The 23480-nt window shown below is 46.4% G+C and overlaps 2 protein-coding genes across 5 annotated transcripts in view; both read left to right on the forward strand.

The window, feature by feature from the left end:
• Nucleotides 1-5167: 5167 nt before the first annotated feature.
• LOC121723591 (transcription factor 12-like) lies at nucleotides 5168-21696 on the forward strand. Of its 3 annotated transcripts, none has more exons than XM_042109399.1 (13): nucleotides 5168-5401; nucleotides 10030-10120; nucleotides 10807-10946; nucleotides 11298-11415; nucleotides 11859-11908; nucleotides 12482-12566; nucleotides 12942-13015; nucleotides 13447-13620; nucleotides 14833-14932; nucleotides 15667-15862; nucleotides 18467-18696; nucleotides 19841-19985; nucleotides 20438-21696. In XM_042109399.1, exons 1-12 carry the CDS (start codon nucleotides 5336-5338, stop codon nucleotides 19972-19974), a joined length of 1458 nt encoding a protein of 485 aa, XP_041965333.1. In that variant the 5' UTR covers nucleotides 5168-5335; the 3' UTR covers nucleotides 19975-19985; nucleotides 20438-21696. The 3 variants fall into 3 exon arrangements, with proteins under 3 accessions (XP_041965333.1, XP_041965331.1, XP_041965332.1); XM_042109397.1 differs by having other exon boundaries at nucleotides 5169-5401; nucleotides 18464-18696; nucleotides 20438-21695; XM_042109398.1 differs by having other exon boundaries at nucleotides 5169-5401; nucleotides 18464-18696; nucleotides 20441-21695.
• Nucleotides 21697-23182: 1486 nt separating this feature from the next.
• The window catches only part of LOC121723590 (cingulin-like protein 1), a 17204-nt gene continuing 16906 nt past the window's right edge, over nucleotides 23183-23480 (forward strand). For both annotated transcript variants that reach the window (XM_042109395.1, XM_042109396.1), the window contains exon 1: nucleotides 23183-23381. The gene's annotated coding sequence lies outside the window, so the exon portion shown is untranslated. The remainder of the gene's footprint in view (nucleotides 23382-23480) is intronic.

Genomic DNA, 23480 nt, shown 5'->3' on the forward strand with positions numbered 1-23480 from the left:
TTATCTTAATGTAATGACATGTATGGGTTGGTATATGCTAGTCGCATATTTAACTTAATGTAATGACATTTATGGGTTGGTATATGCTAGTCATATGCTGTTGCCTACATTACGGTGCAATTGTTCCAATTTAATAGGACTACCCACAAACATAGCCTTGCCCACTTTTCTGTAACCTTGAATATTATTTTCAATGCATTCAACGCTCTGTGCCATGTCATCAGTGATATGAAACGACCACCATCGGAGCATGAGCATGATGTAGCGCACCGGCTACAGGCCTAAAGCCACATGACTTGATCACGCTAGTGAGAACTTACTACCTGACATGCTCATGTCAGGGGATCATAAGTTATTTGCATGAGATGTTTAGATGGAAAAGGCCTTTTCAAGTGTACAAGTCTTAGACAAAATGTAAATATCTATACAATAAATAAACAGCATGATGAAAACACAGTCATGTAAAAACACCCCAGTAGGGCCAGGAGGCCTGTGGCTGCGGGTCTGTGGCAGAGGTGTGTGTATGGATGGTGAACGCAGGAGTGTGAGTGTGGCTGACGGCAGAGAATTTCTAATGAGACACAGCACTCAAAAAATCCTCCATAGAAAGGCATGGGGTTAGTTTGTAATGCCAATATGGCAGTTGTCTACCCATATCCTGCCCCTTCTGTGGTCAAAAGTCGACATATGAATACATCTGTGTTGTGAATACATACCAATCATGTGTTGTGATCTCTCCGCTGGATCGAGGTTGGTGTCGTGAAGCCTTGCGCCCGCTCAGTTTCTGCTCCAAATAGATGCCCAATAAGTGCCCAAAATGCGTTGCAATATAGCCGCCAAGTAGAAGAAATGGCCAAAAAGGACTTTGCTGATGGTCGGTGATGGAGGTGTGTGTGTTTTTTTGTGTGTGTGTGTGTGTGTGTGTGTGTGTTGGAGGCGTGAGTGAGTGTGAGTGTGTGGTGGGTGACGGTTGTTGATGGAGGTGTGTGTGTGTGGTGGTTGATGATTGGACAGACGAGGGAGAGGACTGGACACACACACACACACACACACACACACACACACACACACACACTACTGCATGTCAACCCAGCTCCTTAACCACTACACTATCACTGCCCCAATTCCTGTGGTGAGGTAAACCTCAAAGACTTAATTAACTTTTCTTACTTTACTACTTACTTAATTTGTTCCCTGACTTCAGCAGATACTGTCCTCCCACGGCCACTACAGTGGATCAAGGGACCCCTGGGTCCCAGCATCCTCACATACACACTCTGGCCACTAGAGGGAGATAGAGGTACACTACTTGCAGAGCCGTATATCTCTACTGTATACGGCTCTGACTACTTGGGTTATACTGGACTACTACAGCAGTCTACATGCCTGAAGTCATATGAAGTCATGAAAAAACAGTGTGTGTTGACAATTCAAGTCAAATGAGGGCATTGTGTTGCATTGAGCTGCAGTGTGTTCTGTTGAGTTGCATTGTGCATTGAGCTGCATTGCGTTGTGTTGAGTTGCATTGTGTTGTGTTGAGGTGCATTGCATTGCATTGTATTGAGCTGTATTGCGTTGTATTGCATTGCGTTGCGTTGAGTGTATTGTGTTGTGTTGGTGGGTCCCTGCTGTTTATACACAATAGTTTATTTCTGACATGCATCCTCCTCTCAATCTCAATCTGTGTTTGTGTCAATCAGCTGTCACCTCTCATGTTAGTTGTCATCTCAGAAGGCTGTTACCTTGGTTATTTTGGGCCGTCCTTCCCCTGTAACTGTCCATTGGCTGTTTTGCAGAGACAGGCTTGTTTTGACCTGAAGGAACACCACCTCCAACTGCTAGTCTACCCAGCCAAACAAACTATACATCACATCACAACATCAACATCAAATTTGACTCCTTATCTCTTGTTTCTACCAAAGATTTCTACCAAAGCAACAAACATGGGTGTCACGATTGATGACCAGCTGACCTTCTCTGACCATGTTGCCTCTGTCGCTCGGTCATGCCGGTTTGCACTATTCAATATAATCAGGCCATACCTAACACCATGCACTTCCCTTCTTTTACTTCCTTCTACCCTCCTCTCCTTCTGCCCTCCTCTCCTTTTACCCTCCTCTCCTTTTACCCTCTTCTATCCTCCCATCCTACTGCCACTATCTGCTTTCATTATGCATTCAATACTAGTACTTGAACTTCTACGCTCTCATCTTCTGGTAATCTCATAGTGTTTGTGGAGTAGTATTTATTGGTAGTCCCAGTGTTTGTGGAGTAGTATTTATTGGTAGTCTCAGTGTTTGTGGAGTAGTATTTATTGGTAGTCTCAGTGTTTGTGGAGTAGTACCGGTATTTATTGTTCCCCTAAGGTCTCATGGTGTTTGTGAAGTAATATTTATTGGTAGTCTCCGTTACGACTCTGTGCTCCTTCAGGCCTTCTCCTGTCAGTGCACGGGCAGGGCTGGACCTGGTTGGGCTAATGCCCTCATTGATTACACCTATGGTTAGGGTGGGGCTACTGTATATAAGGGGTTTCCTATCTCTCTCATTAGGCACTTTTCTTCATTCTTGTAGGCACTCACTTTGATTCTCTCACACTTGCACTTTGCTCTCTCTCTCCCCTCATTTCTAACTCTACCTCTCTTTCTTTGTCTTTAGGCCTACTTCATCTAGCTTCTCACATACTGACCCTCTTTACATCCATACACGCATGCCACCACTCCCATTCATTTCCCCCTAGACATTTTACTAGTAACCTTGTGCTTTACTTTAATAAATTAATATATTTGGTTTGAACCTTGTTGTCAGTGTCCCTCTTTATGTTTCGGTCTGGGAACGAGCCGGCCGTAACATCTCATAGTGTTTGTGGAGTAGTATTTATTGTTATTCTACAGTCTCATGGTGTTTGTGGAGTAATATTTATTGGTAGTCTCATAGTGTTTGTGAAGTAGTGTTTATTGGAGTAGTATTTATTGTTATCCCAAGGTGTCCTTTGCAGTGTAGCTTGAATGTCAGTCCTCATTGTATATGTGGCTTTGGATTTTGTATGCTACATTTGAATAAATGTAAATGTTCTGGAGATGAAAACGCATAGACAGTGCTGTTATGAGCCTGTAGGTCCCGTCTCTGACCCTAACCCTGTTTATTCTTAAATTATTTCATGGCCAGGCCTAACTGAATACTTCAAATATGGTGATGTACTTCAAATACTTCAAATGTGGTCATTAGTTTCTCTATGAGGTAGTACCTCTCAGTGATGCTAACCAGGAACTAAAGCCTGTAGAACTGCCATGAAATACAAACGTTGCAGCCTTATGTAGCATATCATCACCCTGTTATTAGGCAACATAGGTTTCCTCATACTTACAAACTAATGTGTTGCTATATTAGTGCTAACCCATGTCACAGACCACCCCTGTCCTTTGGATGTTTCGACAGGCACTGTGAATCATATCTAAATATTACAGATGAAATCAAATGTAGATACTGTAAGTCAGATCTAGACATCACAGCATCTGCAGCCCTCTAGTGTCTGTGTTGACATGGTCGGTGCTATCCACAGCTCACTCTTTATGGATTGTCTAATGTAAGCCTCTCTTCAACCATTTCAACGCAATTTGACCGATTTAATCCTATTTGGATTAGCTTAATCCAAATTCTTGTGGTACCTGACTTGTATATAGAGGTAAAAATGTGATGTGACAGCAGGTTTAGATAAGAAGGCCTCTTTTGACATTGAGGACCTCAGGGAGCGCAGCCACAGTAGACAGTAAACTCGGGGTTACCATGAGCACCGGTATATTAGCTACTGTAACCATGTGAGATACCCAGGTGTTGAACCCAAGTGTTGGGGGTTGGGGTGGGGGTGTGGTGTTGGAGGCTTAGTTGGTTGGTTGTCACCAGGATGCAGAGCTAGAGTTCAGTAGGGTGACAGCTGCAGGGAAGAAGCTTCCTCTGAACCTGCTGGTTTGGGTGCGGGGAGATAATAATGATGATGATGGTGGTGGTGGTTATAGGATAATAATGATGATGATGATGGTGATGGTGATGGTTAGGATAATAATGATGATGATGTGAACTCCGTGTGAGTCTCATGAGGAGATGTGGGTCAGTTGGGGAATCAGGTCAGTGTATGTCAGAGGTCGAGCAGTCTTGTCCTCACGTGCTTTAATCTTCTTACAGTGCGTCTTCCACAGTTCCTGGCATACACACACACTTACACGCACACACACACACACAGACCCCCGTTAGCACACCCTCGTAGAGGCTGAGACACAGTTTACACACTTCAGAAGACATTGTCTCTGTCAGTCACTGTATCAGGTGACTGGTGATTGATAGGTGATTGATAGTTTACCAGAACAGAGGAGGCAAAGACATTCATCCATCACACACACACACACACCACTCCCGTGAGGCCATCTCTTACACACACACACCCCTCCTGTGAGGCCATCACACACACACACCCCTCCCGTGAGGTCATCCCCCACACACACACACCCCTCCCGTGAGTCCAGGGCAGCAGACACTAAGCAGGATTAGCGTCCTGCAGAGGAGTGCCACAGGAAGAGATATCTACTCTGTGCCATCGCACTCAGACAGCCCAGCGCAGGTAAAAATAACCTTCCACCTCACCACGTCTCACGGGATCACCACGCCAACCCACACCTGGAAACCGGGTCAGTGGGAGGCTCAGTAAAGGCCGGGGAGATTAAAGTTTATTTGTAAATTAAGGATGTTTAAATAAAGGGTGTTTCATATTAGTAAATAAAGGGCGGCTCATATGGGTTGTGCCCAGTTTGTGGAGTCCATGATAGTTTATCATGATAGTTTTTTCAGGCTGGGGGTCCAGGAGTATTTGTTGGTATTTGTTGTTTTAATGCTGCAGCATTAAAGAGTGGTCAGGTCAGGTGTGTTGCTGAGAGGTCTTTACTCTTTGTTCCTCTTCAGATTGTTCAAGTGATGACACACACACACACACACACACACACACACACACACACACACACACACACACACACACAGCAACCCCAGATCAGCAACAGGCAGCCTGATCCTTCAATGCTGCGTCTCTCCTGCTCCTCCTCCAGCTCAGGATGGTACAGTCCGTTAGCCCGCACCCCTTGGATGGCCTGTGGTGGTTCACTCCTGATTTGCTCATGCTGGCTGAATGATTGTGTGTGTGTGTGTGTGTGTGTGTGTGTCGGGCAGCAGCCCTCACTGAAAGGACGTGCGTGTCTGTGAGTGTGTGTGTGTACTCTAAGAAAGGGGTTTGTGGATTACACTCTCGGAGTGAAGATTAACACACTTTAGGGGCAACTCTGCGGACGCAGTCATGTACTGTGTGCACCCCAACACTCCGTCTGGCAACTCCCGTGTGCACTACTACAACGGCAAGACTGTGAGTACCCTCTCTTCTTTTCATGAAGTCACTGCCTTGCTTTGTGTGTGTGCATGTGTGTCTCTCTCTTTCTGTCTGTCTCTCAGTTCCATTCCAAGTGAGTTTAGTTTATTGGCATGACTGTGTGTTTCTTTCTCTTTCTTTCTGTCCTATTTTTGCTGTCAGTGTTTGAAGCATTGAATGCACGCTGTCAACACAGCCTCTGTTGTGCTTTGTTTATCATGTAAAGGAAACTTTTCAAGCGCCAATGTGTGTTTGGGGAGAACTGGATAAGTTTCTCTCGTAGAACAATCGTGTCTGAAAACTACTCTAAAGATGGGAAATGAGTCTAAATGTCTGTGATGTGAGGTAATGCTAAGGACAGAAAGCTCACTGGTTTCGAAGGTATTCTTCTGACGCAGTGTGAGGAGAGAGGAAAGTTTATGTACAGCGTGACGAGAGAGGAGAGTCCAGAGCTGAGCTCCGAATGCCAGTGTGTGTTGGAACAGCTCTACATCAGTGTGTGTTGACATCACAGCTCAGGGCTACATCAGTGTGTGTTGACATCACAGCTCAGTGCTACAAGTCTAAATCGTCTGGAGGTGGATTTACCTGTCATACTAGGCTACTGGATTATATGCTGCACATGAGATATTCACAGAGTTGAAAACAGGCTGTGATTGGATACAAAGTCAGTGTTATTGTGGTAGAATTTTGTCCTGTGATGGTATCTTAGCAGTTCCTACATGTTGAATTGCCTGAGTGTTGGCATTAAAATTTACGTTTTTATTATTACACTAGCATAGCTGTGCGTGTGAAACGTTAGTAAACCTCACTTCCTGACAACTTAAGAGTAGTGCTGGCATGAAAACTAGCAGCCTGGGCTTTTAGCTCGATTGACAGCACGCTCAACTCCAGATCCGAGGTGTTGCTGTTCGCAGGTTCAAGTCTGGACGTGTGCAGGGCTGGACCGCGCAGTTCAACACAACACAGATTACATGTGTACCTGTCATAAAGCCTGTGCCAGTTAGCATGTTAGCATGTAGACTACCTGTCATAAAGCCTATGCCGGTTAGAATGTTAGCCTGTACCTGTCATAAACCCTATGCCGGCCCGGTTGGCAAGTTAGCCTGTACCTGTCATGAAGTTTGTGCAGGTTAGCATGGTAGCATGTACCTGTCTTGAAGTTTGTGCAGTTAGTTTAGTAAGTTAGTGTGAACCTGTCAGTGTGTTCCTGTTGTGTCCATGCGGTTAAGCATGCTAACCTGTACTTGTCATGAAGTTTGTGCAGGTTAATACAGATCATAAAGCCTGTGCTGGTTACCATTGTAGCCTGTACCTGTCATAAAGCCTTTGTGGAGCAGGCTGTGGAGCTTGACCTGGCAGCAGACTTAAGCCTGCTCTTCACCACATTACAACAGTTCCAGAGAAGGCTTTGATCTGGGACAGAGTAAGTGTTTCCAGACGCGAACTGCTCTCTGAACGAGGGGGAAATTGGTTGCAGGTGTTTGGGACTGAACTTCAGAAAAACAGGCAGGGACAGGGAATACTGTTAAATAATGAGTCTAGATCTTTAAAGATTTTTTAGACTCTGCGTATATTATAAATAACAGGCAACTTCAAAAGAGGCATGGAGCTGTTCTCTCTGTGTGTGTGTGTGTGTGTGTGTGTGTGTGCCTACAGTATGTGTGGAAGGGGGCTGGTATGTGAAGGGAGGGAGGGTGTGTATGTGTCATTAGTGAGTCGCTTGGTTAGCCTGGTTAGCTGGCTGAAGCGGGACAATTGGCTTTATCTGGCGCCATCTGCTGTGTGTATGTGTGTGTGTGGGGGGGGGGGGGGCAGGGGGGGGTATAGATGGGGCGGGGCTTTGTGTTTACCTGGCAGCAGACAGTCGACCCAAGCGAAGGCCAAGCGAAGGACGGGGGCGGGGCTACAGGCATTTTGTCTCGCCCTCCACATGTGTCTGTGAATGAGAGCGCTCTGGAGAGCATTGTGGGGGCTGCTGGGAAAATCCACTTGCTATTGATGTCGTGGGGGAAAGCTTGTGTTCATTTCCTGGGGGCCACATTAAAGCCACACACACACACACACACACACACACACACACACACACACACACACAGGGTTTGAAAGGGCCACATCAAAGCCACGAGGAGATGGACCAGGTGCAGACCTCTCCAACCCTCTGTGTGTGTGTGTGTGTGTGTGTGTGTGTGTGTGTGTGTGTGTGTGTGTGTGTGTGTGTGTCCGGAGTGTGTTTCTGTTTTTTGTGTGTTAAGAGTGTAACTGGTCCTGTTTTTATGTCTGTATGAGGGTGCGCTTATCTGTCTGTGTGTGTGTCTGTGTGTGTGTGTGTGTGTGTGTGTGTGTGTGTGTGTGTGTGTGTGTGTGTGTGTGTGCATGCATCCATGACCAAATGAGATTTCAGATTAAGATGTGAATTGTATGTAAACACGACTAAGTGACCTCACATGCAGTGAATGGCAGTGGACTGGAGCTTGTTTATACCCCTCACACACACACTCCTCTCTGGTCCCCCACACACACACACACACACTCCCCTCTGTTTCAAGCTTTAAAACTATATTAAGAAAAGGTATAAGTGTGGCCACAATCCGGCTGTGGCATGGAGGGAGGGGTTATGCATACTGTATGTGCTAATATAGCACGCAAACAGCGAGGCAGTAAAACAGTGGTAAAAAGTGGCTAGTGGACAGACAGTACCCAAACATGGGGAGGGTGGAGAGGCAGACAGACTATGCGGAGAAGTCTATCTCTCCTCTTCCCTTAAGTGAAGCATTGAACAGTTCAATGGCCCTGGGGACAAATGACTTCCTCAGTCTGTCTGTTGTGCAAGGCAGTGAGCGAAGTCTCCAGCTGATCAGGCTCTTCTGCTTTACAATAGTGCTGTGGAGTGGATGACACTCATTGTCCAAGATGTTGATCAGTTTGTTCAGGGTCCTTTTGTCAGATATTGAAGTGATGCACTCCAGTTTAGCTCCCACTACAGAGCCAGCTTTCCTTACCAGCCTGTCAAGTCGCCCAGCATCCTTCTTCTTTGTGCTTCCTCCCCAGCATACCACTGCATAGAAGAGGACGCTGGCAACAACAGACTGGTAGAACATCCTGAGGATCTTGCTGCACACATTGAAGGACCGCAGCCTCCTCAGGAAGTACAGCCTGCTCTGCCCTTTCTTGTAGAGTGTGTCAGTGTTGGCTGACCAGTCCAGTTTATTGTCCAGGTGGAGACCCAGATACTTGTAGGTGCTTACCACCTCCACATTGGCCCCATCAATGGAGACTGGTAGCAGAGTGGTCTTAGACCTGCGGAAATCCACCACCATCTCCTTGGTCTTTGAAGTGTTGAGTTGAAGGTGATTGAGCTTGCACCATTGCACAAAGTCCTCCACCAGGCTCCTGCTCCTCCTGCTCGTCCCTGATACACCCCACAATTGCAGTATCGTCAGAAAACTTCTGCATGTGGCATGACTCGGTGTTGTAGCAGAAGTCAGATGTGTACAGGGTGAACAGGACTGGAGAGAGCACAGTTCCCTGTGGCGCTCCGGTGCTGCTGATCACAGAGAGACAGTTCTTCAGTCTGACGAACTGTGGTCGCTCGGTCAGGTAATCTGTAATCCAGGTTACCAGGTGAGCGTCCACACCCATCTGTAAGAGCTTGTCTCCCAGTCTGAGGGGTTGGATGGTGTTAAAAGCACTTGAGAAATCAAAGAATATGATTCTCACAGCACTTTTCCCCTTGTCTAGGTGAGAATGTGTCCTGTGTAGAAGATAAGTGATGGCATCGTCCACACCCACTTTCTCCTGGTATGCAAACTGTAACGGGTCTATACCTGGGGTCTGAGCATACCTAAGACCAGTCGCTCCATTGTCTTCATCACATGTGATGTTAGAGCGACAGGCCTGTAGTCAATAAGCTCACTAGGGTGTGGCTTCTTAGGGACGGGGTGAGACGTCTTAGGGACGGGGTGATGATGTCTTCCACAGTGTTGGAACTTGTCCGAGACGTAGACTCAAGTTGAAGATGTGCTTCAGTGGCTCCCCTATTCAGCAGCACAGGCCTTGAGTAGCCTTGGACACAGTCTGTCAGGCCCGGCTTCCTTCTTGGGACGAAGTTTCTTTAGTTGAACCCTTACTTGATCTGCTGTGATGATGGGGGGGGGGGGGGGATCTGTGTGTCTGATGGCTGTTGACTGAAGTCGTTGTCACCTCATTGTTCATGGTTGCCATGTGGGGGATGGGTGCAATATCCAGTGATGGTGGGGGTACGATAGCCTGTGATGGTGGAGGTGAGTGTTGCACTGGTATTGAGGGGGTGGGGGCTGGGGGATGACCACCACCTTGATGTCCCTGTCAAGGCTGCCATGGTCGTGGACACCTCAACAGGCACAGGCAAGGAGGCGTCAGGCGGGGGCAGGGCATGAGGTGATGGTGGCTTAGGTCGTTGGGTGTCACCGGGATGCAGAGCTGGAGAGACTGGGAGACTGGGAGGTGGGGGTAGGGCAGGCACGCAAACAAGAGCAGTTCTGCATGGCATGTGTGTGCACATATGTGTGTTGCAGGAATACACTCCACCTTCCGTGTAGTAGAGAGAGTCTAATAAACATGCTGTGTGTGTGTGTGTGTTGCAGGCATATGCTCCACCTTCCGTATCAGAGGGACTCTCTCCGTCACATTCCTCCACCAAACTGCCTGGCACCGCCATCAGCAGCTCACTGCTGGGTAAGGGTATACAGCGCTTAGTGTGTGTGTGTGTGTGTTTGTGTGTGTTGATGCATAGAAGTGTGGTGTTGAAGACAGTGTACCTCCCAAGGACGGTGAGGTGCTCTTTGGGGAGCGTGTGTTTCCTGTTCGGCCTGTAATCCACTTCACACTCAAGGTCTGTTTCCTCAGCTGCTCTCAGTCCAGCAGCCAACGGTTCATTCTTCACACCAGCAATGCCGAGCTCAGACCCCAACGTTTCATTCACACCAATGCAGAGCTCAGACCCTAACGGTTAATTCACACCAATGCAGAGCTCAGACCCCAACGGTTCATTCACACCAATACAGTGCTCAGACCCCAAACAGAGATGCGTCATTCTGAACATGTTGAGGTTGCACGGGCGTTGTGGTTGCACGGGCGTTGGGATTGCACGGGCGTTGGGATTGCACGGGCGTTGTGGTTGCACGGGCGTTGGGGTTGCACAAGTGTTGGGGTTGCACGGGCGTTGGGGTTGCACGGGCGTTGGGGTTGCACAGGCGTTGGGTCGTGCTTTATACACACCAGAAGCTGTTGCACACATATTTGTTCTCAGACTGTCACACTGTGATGTTTTTGAAACATTTGTTTCTGACCTAGTGATGTGTGCTGGTGTGAACCCTGTGAACTCGCTCCGTTGCTGACACACTTCTCTGTCATCCTGTCAGATGGAGCCACCAACTCTCCCAACCTCTGGAGCTCGTCCAATGGGATCACACTGTCGGGTCACGGAGCCACGCTGGGGACTCAGTGCGCTGGCCAATCACTGTCAGGAAACTATGGCAACGTGCCATCACACAAGCGGCAGGTAAAGTCTAAGGGAGCCAGGAAACGTCTAACACACACGACACACACACACACACACACACACACACACACACACACACACACACCACACACACCACACACCACACACACACACACACACACACACACACACACACACACACACACACCACACCGCAGGGCCAGGGACACACACACACCACACACACACACACACACACACCTCACACACCGCACACACACACCACACACACCACATCCACCGCAGGCCAGAGACATACAGGGTCATAAAGGGCACTCTGTCTGACGTGGGCATTAAATAGGAATGTGGATGTTTTTCCAATGGAAATGGAAAATGTGTACTTCTTTTCAGAGTTTGTCTCCTCATGCCATGTCGATGTCCAAGGCCAATAAGAGCCTCCCACCCATGTCCACCTTCCACCGGACCAGCGGCAGCAAAGCTGTGGCCACAGGAGCCCAGCGCTTCATCGGTGAGAAAAACAACACAGCACGCAGAACACACACGCAGAGGGACCAAAAACACACACACACACACACACACACACACACACACAGACCAAACACACACACACACACACAGGGACCACACACACAGGGACCAAACACACACACGCAGAGGGACCAAACACACGCACACACAGAGCGACCAAACACACACACACACACACACACACACACACACACACACACACACACACACACACACACACACACACACAAAACATACTCACAGACCAAAACATGCTTACAGACCAAAACAAACTCACAGACCAAAACAAACTCCCACATTAATCAGAATTACACATTGATCACTGAGCTCATTTCAAGAGAAAAAAACGATCCACACTCAGAACAAGAGCAGTTCTTTCTGAAGGTCCTTTTTCTGATGAGCTGTTTGTGCTTTTGCTCTTAGCATCTGAAGGCTCTCAGACTGGGGACGCTCTGGGCAAAGCGCTGGCCTCGGTGAGTGTGTTAACGGTGAAGGGGTACACACACACATACACACACACACACCCACACACACACACACACACACACACACACAGGCTCAGGGGCTGGAGACACGTAGTGTGGGTGTCATGTGGGATGTACAGTATGTGCTAGTTGTGGTGTAGATGGTATGGAAATGCATATGTTTTGTACAGGTTAAAACTATGTACAGGGCCTACATTTCAGCGTTTCACATTTCAGGATTGCAGGTATTGCGCATTATTTATTTAAGTCTCTGCTAAATTCCCGGACACATTTCACAGCGCTGTCTGATAACGTTAATCTAACAATGGAGCGGCGTGAATACGGTACTATTGACTGGACGGACCAACTTCTGAACATAGCCCCATGCAGAGACACACGCGCACAGGACCATTTTGCGGGTGCCTCTCTCTCTCTCTCTCTCTCTCTCTCAGCAGGATTTGTCACCGCTGAAGTATGTATGAATGTAGATTGGGTATATATTGGCTATAGATACATTGTGTGTGTGTGTGTGTGTGTGTGTGTGTGTGTGTGTGTGTGTGTGTGTGTGTGTGTGTGTTTCAGATTTATTCTCTAGACCCGAGTGGCAGCTTTAGCTCCAGTGCGTCCACTCCAGTCAGGTCTCAATCCCCCCTCACCGCAACCACAGGTAGGCCTACGCACACACACACAGACACACACACACACACACACACACACACACACACAGATAAACACACACACACACACGAACACACAACTTTAAGCGGTTAGCCTTAGTATGTTCTTAGTTGTGATTATATTAATGTATATACAGACACTTGAGGAACACAACGACCGAAAATTTGGCAGCCTTAACCCTTATCCCCCTACACACACACACACACACACACACACACATACATACAGATGCACACACACATGCTTACACATAGATTGTAATGTATCATATGGGCTGTATGAATGTAGATTGTGTAAATATTGTGTATAGATGAATTCTGTGTATGTGTGCATGTGTGTGTGCGCGTGTCTGTGTGTGTTTCAGGATCTAGTCCGTGGCCACCTGTGACTGTGCAGACCATCCTTCCACCATGCTATGACACCATGCTGCACTCTGTGGTAAAATTCTGTACTGCAACTGCTATATTACAGTTATCACAATATTACAGCTATCACAATATTACAGTTATCACAATATTACAGCTATTACAATATTACCGGTATCACAATATTACAGGTATCACAATATTACCGTTATCACAATATTACAGTTATCACTTTATTACAGTTATCACAATATTACAATTATTTCTACATTACAGTTATACTGTTATCACTACATTACAGTTACTGCTATATTGCAGTTACCACTATATTACATTATAACTATTATAACCATTATTACTGTATATGTGTCTGTGTGTGTGAGAGTCTGTATTTATACTGTATATGTGTGTGTGTGTTTGAGAATTGTGTGTATGTGTGAGTGTGTGTGCGTGAGGTCCAGTGAGCTGCATAATCTGTAACGCCCTCTCCTTTGTGCCGTATAGATGGAGGACCGGTTGGACAGACTGGACGACGCCATTCATGTCCTGAGGAACCATGCTGTGGGCGAGCCCTCCAGCACCTTAACCAATGAGCTGCACAGCCCTCTGCCTCTCCCTGGCCACGGACCAATCACTGCCATACGACCAAATTTCTCCACAAGCCAATCCTCCCCAGTGGTAAAATCAGATTCATGTGTGTGTGTGTGTGCGCGTGTAGTATGTATGTGTGTGTGTGTGTGTGTGTGTGTGTGTGTGTGTGTGTGTGTGTGTGTGTGTGTGTGTGTGTGTAGTATGTATGTGTGTGTGTCTGTGCGTATGTGTGTGTGTGTGTAGTATGCATGTATGTGTGTGTGTGTGTGTGTGTGTGTGTGTGTGTAGTATGTGTGTGTGTGTGTGTGTGTGTGTGTGTGTGTGTAGTATGTATGTATGTGTGTGTGTGTGTGTGTGTGTGTGTGTGTGTGTGTGTGTGTGTGTGTGTGTGTCTCGGTCATAGAGCAGCGGTGTGACTATCCACACTACCCAGGTCAGCTCAGATCTCCTGCATATTTTCCACATGCATAAGGCCTGGCAGGAGCTGATGGCCTGAAATAGACAGAGAACAAGACAACCCTACTACTACAGGGTCACCTTTACACACACACACACACACACACACACACACACACACACACACACACACACACCCCATTGCACAGGCCCGAAAACTGAACCTAAGAGACACTTGGATTGTGTGTTTGTGTGTGTGTGTGTGTGTGTGTGTGAGACCCTGCAGTATAACGGAGCTGTTTCTGCTCAGACAAACTCAGCTGCAGCGAGGGAAGAGTTCTATTCCAATGAACAGAAGGATATCAGAGAACTCTCCATCCTTTATGTCCTCCAAAGAGGGAGGGGGAGAGACAGAGAGAGAGGGAGAGAAAGAAAAGAGATAACTCTAGCTTCTTACTTTCCCAGAAAGAGAGAGCAAAAGAAATAGTGAAAGAATGTGTCCCGGAAGGCATTAGGGTCGTTTGTGGAGTTTCAAAGGAAAGGATTGATTTGGATTGGATTTTATTTTAGCGTGTGTTTGTGTGTGTGTGTGTGTGTGTGTGTGTGTGTGTGTGTGTGTGTGTGTGTGTGTGTGTGTGTGTGTGAGAGAGAGAGAGAGAGAGAGTGTGCAATTAAGTGAGTGAGTGTTTGTGTTTGTGTGTGTGTGTGTGTGTGTGTGTGTGTGTGTGTGTGTGTGTGTGTGTGTGTGTGTGTGTGTGAGTGTGCAACTAAGTGAGTGAGTGTTTGTGTGTGTGTATGTTTGTATGTGTGTGTGTGTGTGTGTGTTTGTGTGTGTGTTGTCTGTGAGTCCCCACCTGTCAGATGTAGTCTGTGGTCTCACCTGCCTCTGATCTGAATCCACAGGTAGGACCAGCGAGAGGTGAACCAGCCAATCCCTCTCCTCTTTCCACCCCCAGGATCCCGCCTACAGCAGACCTGACCAATCAGGGAGATGGATTTCGAGGTTAGCCCCAGATGTTCTCCTTCCCTTCCCTTCATTCTGCCTGTGAGTGCAACAGAGTTGCGTCCACATCAGTGCACCAGCTGCTCGGCTGCACTGTCCGCCTGCTGTGCTGTCCACCTGCTGTGCTGTACGCCAGCTGCACTGTTCGCCAACTGCGCTGTTCACTAACTGCGCTGTTCGCTAACTGCGCTGTTCTCTAGCTGCGCTCTCCTGTCCGCTAGCTGCGCCGTCCGCTAGCTGCACCATCTGCTAGCTGTACTGTATGATAGCTGCGCTGTTCGCTAGCTGTCCTGTCCGATAGCTGCGCTCTACTGTCTGCTAGCTGCGCTCTCCTGTCTGCTAGCTGCGCTGTCCTGTCCGATAGCTGCGCTCTCCTGTTTGCTAGCTGCGCTGTCCTGTCCAACAGCTGCGCTCTCCTGTTTGCTAGCTGCGCTGTCCTGTCCAATAGCTGCGCTGTCCGCACCACATATGGGACCCCATTTGCCAGTCTGCTGTAACGTTAAATCAACTCTAGCGGAGCCAAGTCCCCCTCAGACAGACACCTCTGGGTCCCATGTTAAGGATACGGCCCCTTGGGGAGAGGAGTGTATGTGTGTCTGTGTGTGTGTACGTGTGTATGAGTGTGTGTGTGTGTGTGTGTGTGTGTGTGTGTGTGTGTGTTTCTGTTGTGTCTCCTATCCTCCCCTCTGCTTCTGACTGCTTCTCTCCCTTCTCTCCTCTCTGTGATGTAACAGGAATTGACTCACTGCTGCTTCCTGCGGCACTGCCTGTGGGGTTGGGGTCCGCAGCCAGAGTGCCCCTGGTGCTGAAGGTGGAGACCATGGAGGGGCATACACACACTCACACACACTCCTCCTGTGAGTTCAGGTCAGATGAAGACAGCGACGCCAGAGAATCCAAAACACCAGGGGAGATGACCACCAGGAACAGGTCAGAACACACCAACGCACACACACACACACACACACACACACACACACATACACACACACACACACACACACATACACACACACACACACACACACACCAGGGCTGTAGTACTCGAGTCCGGTCTTGGACTTGCTCTTTCTATGGTCTCGGACTTGTCTCGGACTCGCTAGTATTTGGACTTGGTCTTGTCTCGGTCTCGGCCACTGGTCTTGCCAAATATGGCTTTTGGTCTCGACCGAGTCCAGGTGTCTTTAGGGCCATCAAAATTAACGTGTTAATCGCCGCGATTCATTTTGAAATACATAATGCGTTACAAAACACTCAATAGTGTTTACCTTTGTGGGGGGCTGATGTCACGTAACGGAAGCCGCAAAACCTAAAACCGCAAGCCTGAGAGTTTATTTTACTGTCTGTGGAGTTAGCTGAAGATAAAGAGGAACCAACATTTAGCCAAATAGTAGCTTTACTGCAAACTGCTTTTCACTCTTGTTAGATAACGTTTACAATGTCAAAATCCACCAACAGCAACAGTTACATAAAGACGATACTTTTCGGGTCCTCTCCATTAAGATCCAACTTGAACGTACTCCATTTAATTGAGAGCGCGTCTGAGCGCACACGAGAAGGAGAGAAAACGATTGGCAGGCTCCAGCTGGCTTGTCGTTGTTGATGATAATTGATATCTCCTTTTTAATATAAGAAACTTATAAAAGGAAGGCAACAAAGACGAGGTTAGAGGAGATTGCGGATTTATCCGATTTCCACTACTGACCAGTTATAAACATGTATGACATGTAGGCTGCACTCACTGTGATTTGAAAAATGGACAAAAATATGAAGAGTTGTCTTTGCCTTTGTGTAATGGAACTGGTGAGTCTTGAAGTCTTCAATAATTTGTTTACATGAAGCACATATTATGCCGATTGAAACACATTCCATTCAGATAGCTAGGTGACTGGCTCAGGCTCATCATTCACTTTTAATTGCAAACAGAAAATGTCTAGCTAGCATCATGTCATTACATGCTTCTATTTCCAAAGGAATGAAAACTGTTTATACCAACTTAATATCATGCTTATCATTGTTAATATTGTACAATACATGTGGTACAAACAATATTAGAGCTTGTGTACTATAGGCTATATTTCAATGGAGCTGGTAAAAAAAAGATCATTATGAGAACGTGGCCACAATGGGCTTAAAGTGACAGTGCACCATTTACAAATGAGTTAAACAGCATCAAATGTGTAGTATTTCTTAAGAAATTAATACTTTAAAACACAATTACTGTGTCAGTATTATCATTTAAATAATATAAAAGTGTTTTACTTTTACCTTTGTGGTTACTCATTAATTTTGTGATTTATGTTGTATTTAATATGCCATTTAAGAAGCTTTAGTCTTTAGGAACTTTTTAATTGCGGTTAATCGAGATTAATTCATTTCAAAATATATATTTTGAATCGTTTGACAGCCCTATAATAATATTGGAGAAGGGGAATGGCTACACTTACAAATCCTGGGTGTGTTCACACTGTTTTTGCTTTTAGATAATAATAATAATAACCCAAAATGATTGTCTTGATACTGTCATGCATAAGACTTTTTTCCTATCCTGGACTCGGTCTTGACTCGGACTCGAACCTTTTTGGACTCGGTCTTGTCTTGGACTCGAACCTCTTTGGACTCGGTCTTGACTTGGTCTCGACTAGTCCTGGTCTTGGACTTGTCTTGGACTCGACAAAGGTGGTCTTGACTACAGCCCTGACACACACACACACACACACACACACACACACACACACACACGAGGATTTTTTTCTACTGCCATAAGAGTGGAATCTCTATGCAGTTGCAGGTGCTTCCACAAGAGGGCAGTCTTACTCCACACTACACTCCAATATACAGTGATATTTAAATTCAATTAAAAGCATAAAAAGTGAAATATTGTGAAAGCATAAAGGTGCAGTTATATACATACAGGTGTAGTTAGATGTGTATGTGTGTAGCTAGATGCATACAGGTGGAGTTAGATGTGTACATGTATAGTTAGATGTGTATGTGTGTAGTTAGATGTGTACAGGTGGAGTTAGATGTGTACAGGCGTAACTAGATGTGTACAGGTGAAGTTAGTTGTGTACAGGTGTAGTTAGATGTGTACAGGTGGAGTTAGATGTGTACGTGTGTAGTTAGATGCATACAGCTGGAGTTAGATGTGTATGTGTGTAGATAGATGTGTATGTGTGTAGTTGATGTGCGCACAGGTGTAGTTAAATGTGTATGTGTGTAGTTAGATGTGTACAGGTGTAGCTAGATGCATACAGGTGTAGTTAGTTGTGTATATGTGTAGTTAGATGTGTACAGGTGGAGTTAGATGTGCACAAGTGTAGTTAGTTGTGTACGTGTGTAGCTACATGCATACAGGTGGAGTTAGATGTGTACGTGTGTAGTTAGATGTGTACAGGTGTAGTTAGATGTGTACATCTGTAGTTATGTATATGTGTGTATGTATATGTGTGTGTGTAGTTATGTGTGTTTGTGTGTAGTTAGCTGTACTCCTCATTCTCACACATCTTGCTGTCCCATCTGTGTGTCCAGCAGCATCCACGAGGACGAGGACCTGACCCCGGAGCAGAAGGCAGAGCGGGAGCGGGAGAGGAGGCTGGCCAATAACGCACGAGAGCGTCTGCGTGTGCGCGACATCAACGAGGCGTTTCAGGAGCTCGGCCGCATGTGTCAGCTGCACCTGCAGAGTGAGAAGCCACAGACCAAACTGCTCATACTGCACCAGGCTGTCACCGTCATCCTCAGCCTCGAGCAGCAAGTCAGAGGTGCGTGTGTGTGTGCGTGTGCGTGTGCGTGTGCATGTGCATGTGCATGTAAATTTGCATTTAGTCATTTATCCAAAGCGACTTACAAAAAGGGAAACATTCAAAAAATTGTGAAAGACCCCGACTGTACAACAACATGTTACATTTATATAGCGCTTTTCCCTACACTCAAAGTTCTTCAAGGAAAGGGGGGACCTCACTAACCACCACCAATTGTAGCACCCTCCTGGGTGATGCACGGCAGCCATTATGCGCCAGAACGCTCACCACACACCAAGTTCAGGTGAAGAGTGAGGGAGCGAATGAGCCGATAACAGTGGGGGGATGATTAGGGGGCCAAATTGAAGGAGCCAGGTTAGGAATTTAGCCAGTACACCGGGGAACCCCCTACTCTTTGCGATAAGTGCCATGGGATCTTTAATGACCACAGTGAGTCAGGAACTCGGTTTAACGTCTCATCCAAAGGATGGCATATCCTTCAGTACAGTGTCCCCGTCACTGCACTGGGGCATTGGGATTGATCTTTTTTGGCCAGAGGGAAGACTGCCCCCTACTGGCCACCCACCAACAACATAATTTTCCAAGGAGGTCTCCCATCCAAGTACTAGCCAGGCCCACATCTGCTTCTGATTCAGTAACAGCAAAGACAGCGTATCTGTTGGTCTGGCTGTTGGCTGTACCCTGAGTGTATGTTGTATGTGACCCCTACTCTACCCTGAGTGTGTGTTGTGTGTGACCCCTACTCTACCCTGAGCATGACCTTTGTCGTGACCCATACTCTACCTTGAGCATGACCTTTGTCGTGACCCATACTCTACCTTGAGCATGACCTTTGTCGTGACCCATACTCTACCTTGAGCATGACCTTTGTCATGACCCCTACTCTACCCTGAGTGTGTGTTGCATGTGAGCAGCTCTACCCTGAGTGTGTGTTGTGTGTGACCCCTACTCTACCTGAGTGTGTGTTGTGTGTGACCCCTACTCTACCCTGAGTGTGTGTTGCATGTGAGCAGCTTTACCCTGAGTGTGTGTTGCATGTGACCCCTACTTTACCCTGAGTGTGTGTTGTGTGTGACCCCTACTCTACCCTGAGTGTGTGTTGTGTGTGACCCCTACCCCATGTGACCTTTGCTGTGACCTCCAGAGCGGAACCTGAACCCCAAGGCTGCGTGTCTGCGCCGGCGAGAGGAGAGTGTGACTCCGCCCACTCTGGACCCCCAGTCTGTCCACGCAGCGCTGCACGTCGGCCTGCCGGACACACTCACCGGCCCCCTCTGACCTGGCCAACGGTAACACACACACACACACACACACACCACATACACACGCTACATACACTACACACAACACACACACACTACAAACACTACACACACACACACACAACACACACCACACACACACCACACACACACCACACACATACACACCACACACACACACACTACATACACACGCACCACACACCACACCCACACACCACACACACACACACACACCCCACACACACAACACACACACACACACACACACACATTCATACATACACACATACACACACGCACGCACGCACGCACGCACACACACACACTACACAACATGCTAGTGTACAACACTATACTGCACTACAGAATACACCACAGCCCAACATGGCATGACATTAGATAGATATCACAACACATCCACATGCCTGCCTCTGGATGAGCCCGAGTGAAGTGTATGCAATTATGTGTTTGTCCAGCAGAGGGCGTGATCCACCAGAAGGAGGCCGAGGGACTGACAACAGCCTGTGGACAACACCATGGCGATGGCGTGAACATTCCTGGGGACAGCCCGAAACACATACACGCAGAGAGTCACACACATCACACATACATACACACACACACACACATTCCTGGGGACAGACACACAGTAGCACAGCAATTCCTATGACCAGACTGGAAAAGACTTACTGTAGTCTCCCCCTTAAGTGCACCTTGTGCAGTGAATCAGTATTTGCTTAGAACAATCAGCCACCGTTTAGCAGTGGATATGAATACTACATTCTCACATGACAATCTCACCTCACCCATATTTCTCCCGTGTAGCATGTCCACGCTTGAGAAGTGTTTTTTCTAAAGCCAGTGTGTGTGTGTGTGTGTGTGTGTGTGTGTGTCAACTGGTGATTTGGGTGCCGAGAGGACGTCATAGGACCAGTCATAAAGAATATGGTGTGTCTCTGTGTGCGTGTGTGTTCCATTCCATTTTCTCCATTTTTTTTATTTTATAACATTAGCATCAGTAGATATCTAGTCTGTCCATAAAGCCCACAGTTTGATATTTCTGGTATTCATGACAATATTGGTGTCTGAGACTGCATATGTTGTGAACTAACCCTTTAAACATGCCGTTCCTCTGGTTATCCTCTAACGTCTTACACACCACAGGGCTTCCCAAACTATATCTAGACTATTACCAAAACAAAACAGCTGATTGTCTTCTTTTGAATTCTTTTTTAACTTTACCTCTTCTTATTGTACTTGTTTGTCCAGAGTTCTATTGGAAGGTCACTCGCAGGAGTGCAGACATAAGAGAGATTTTATTATCTAAAACAAAGGTTTAAAACGCTTTCATCTGTATGAGCTAGGCTACAAGCTGAGCATTATAGGATGCAGTATATTAAGTTAGGTTACATGTACTTTTGTAGACATATGACTTGCTCTTTTTATACACTATCACGCTTTCCGCAAAGGTGTCAGTTGAATACATGTCTATGTAGAATTTCGAAATAAAGATACTCAGTGAAAACATTGTGATTTCATTAATTTCCTGCCTGTAAAGATGGGAAGAGCAGCCGATCCCTGAGTGACCTATGATAAGACTGCACATGAGTAGCCACACACACACACACACACACCTGCACATGAGTAGCCACAAGGACTGCAACCTGAGGGACCTATGATAAGACCTGCACATGAGTAGCCACACACACACACACACACACACACACACACAGCCCTGCACATGAGAAGTCACAAGGACTGCAACCATGGATTGATTAGTTGTCAGTTATTAAATAAATCGCCAACGTTTGTTGGCAATTTATTTAATAACTGACAACTAATCAAGTTCGTTTGGTAATCGATTAAAAACTAATCAATAAATCGTTTGGTAATCGATTAAACAGTTTGAGTGAGTTTTTAATGGGGGGAAAAATTTCCTATTCCAGCTTCTTCAATTAGATTTTCTTCTCTGGTTTATTTACTGTTGACAGTATGACAGTGCAATATCACTGAATGTCTTTGGTGTGTGGACAAAACAAGATGTGTGAGGGCGGGATCTGGGGCTTTGATAACACCGGTCGACATTGTTTCACCATTTTCTGACATGTTATAGACACAACACACTCAAATAACAAGTAATTAATAGAATATAAGAACAATGCTCCTAGGGGATTTCACCATCTTGTAAGGGCTTTGAACACAGTTTCATGCTGCATCCACAAATACTGGTGAAAACTCTGCAGAGAGGAAACCATGATCCAGGAATGCTGCCATCTTATCTGGGCCTGAGCTCATGAAAGGTGGACCAAGGTGATGTGGAAAACTGTCCTGTGGTTAGACCAATCAAAATATGTCATTATTTGTAAAGATCATGGACTCTGCATCCTCCAGGTTGAAGGGGAGAGGGACCATCCAACGTGTCATTAGTGGCCAGTTCAAAAGCCAGCATGCATGATGGGGGTACATAGTGCCAATGGCATGGGTGGCTTGCATATCTATTCTGGGGAGGCACAATGAATGATTATTACAGGTTTTGAGCTAATGTTGCCACCCAGACTACATATATTCAGGGAAGGCCTTGAATATTGCATGAAAACAATGCTGCAAACTGCTTTCTGCACATATTACAACAGTAGACTATGGAGAGAAGAGTCCAGGTGCTAAAATGGACCGTTTGCAATCCAGATCTCCTGGTGCATCATGGAAAGAAAAATATAATTAAAAATCCCCCAGCCTGTTGAGCAGCTGAAATCCTATAGGCCAAGAATGAGAACTTATTCTCAAAACTGCAACAACCGGTATACTCGGTTCCAAAATGTGTAGAGACTGTTGTTAAAAGAATAACTGATGCAAAAGTGGTAAACATGCATCTGTCCCAACTTTTTTTAGATGTGTTGCTGACATCAAATTCAAAATATTTATTTAAAACAACAACAACAAAACAATAAAATACCTCTGTTTCAACAACTATACATGTTGTCACTATTCTCAATTCGATACATGGTTAACGTGTTTTGCAAATCATAGCATTCTATTTTTATTTACATTTAACATAGCGTCCCAAATTTTCTGGAAATGGAGTTGCACGTCTTAGTAGATGAGATGAGTTTGCTGTATCATGCGATGGTCGGTCTTAAGTTGTGAACATGGGCTCGTTCTTGAGAAGGGCGTGTTGCTCCTCTGGGATTGCGCAGCATTTTTGGTGATGGTTCAGAGAGCTGTCATCCCTGCCCACTGGGTGTCCGCGGGAGCAGAAGGAGTCTTTCATTTCAGACTTTGAATTACTTCTTCAGCGATTCTCCTATCTGTGCGCTGCCAACATGAACAGCTGAAACTTGGCATCGCAATTATTATTTCCTTCTAAAACAACAAAACCGTTAAATTATCAAACGACCTTCCAAAGCGCTGGCGAGGACATTGGTAAGTAGGGTACACGCCGCTCTTCTCCATAGCTGTCATACTTTATACATCGAGTTTGTGTATGTGTGTATGAGAGAGAGAGAGAGAGAGAGAGAGAGA

Source organism: Alosa sapidissima, chromosome 11, assembly GCF_018492685.1.
Source record: "Alosa sapidissima isolate fAloSap1 chromosome 11, fAloSap1.pri, whole genome shotgun sequence".
Classification (NCBI taxonomy): Eukaryota; Metazoa; Chordata; class Actinopteri; order Clupeiformes; family Clupeidae; genus Alosa; species Alosa sapidissima.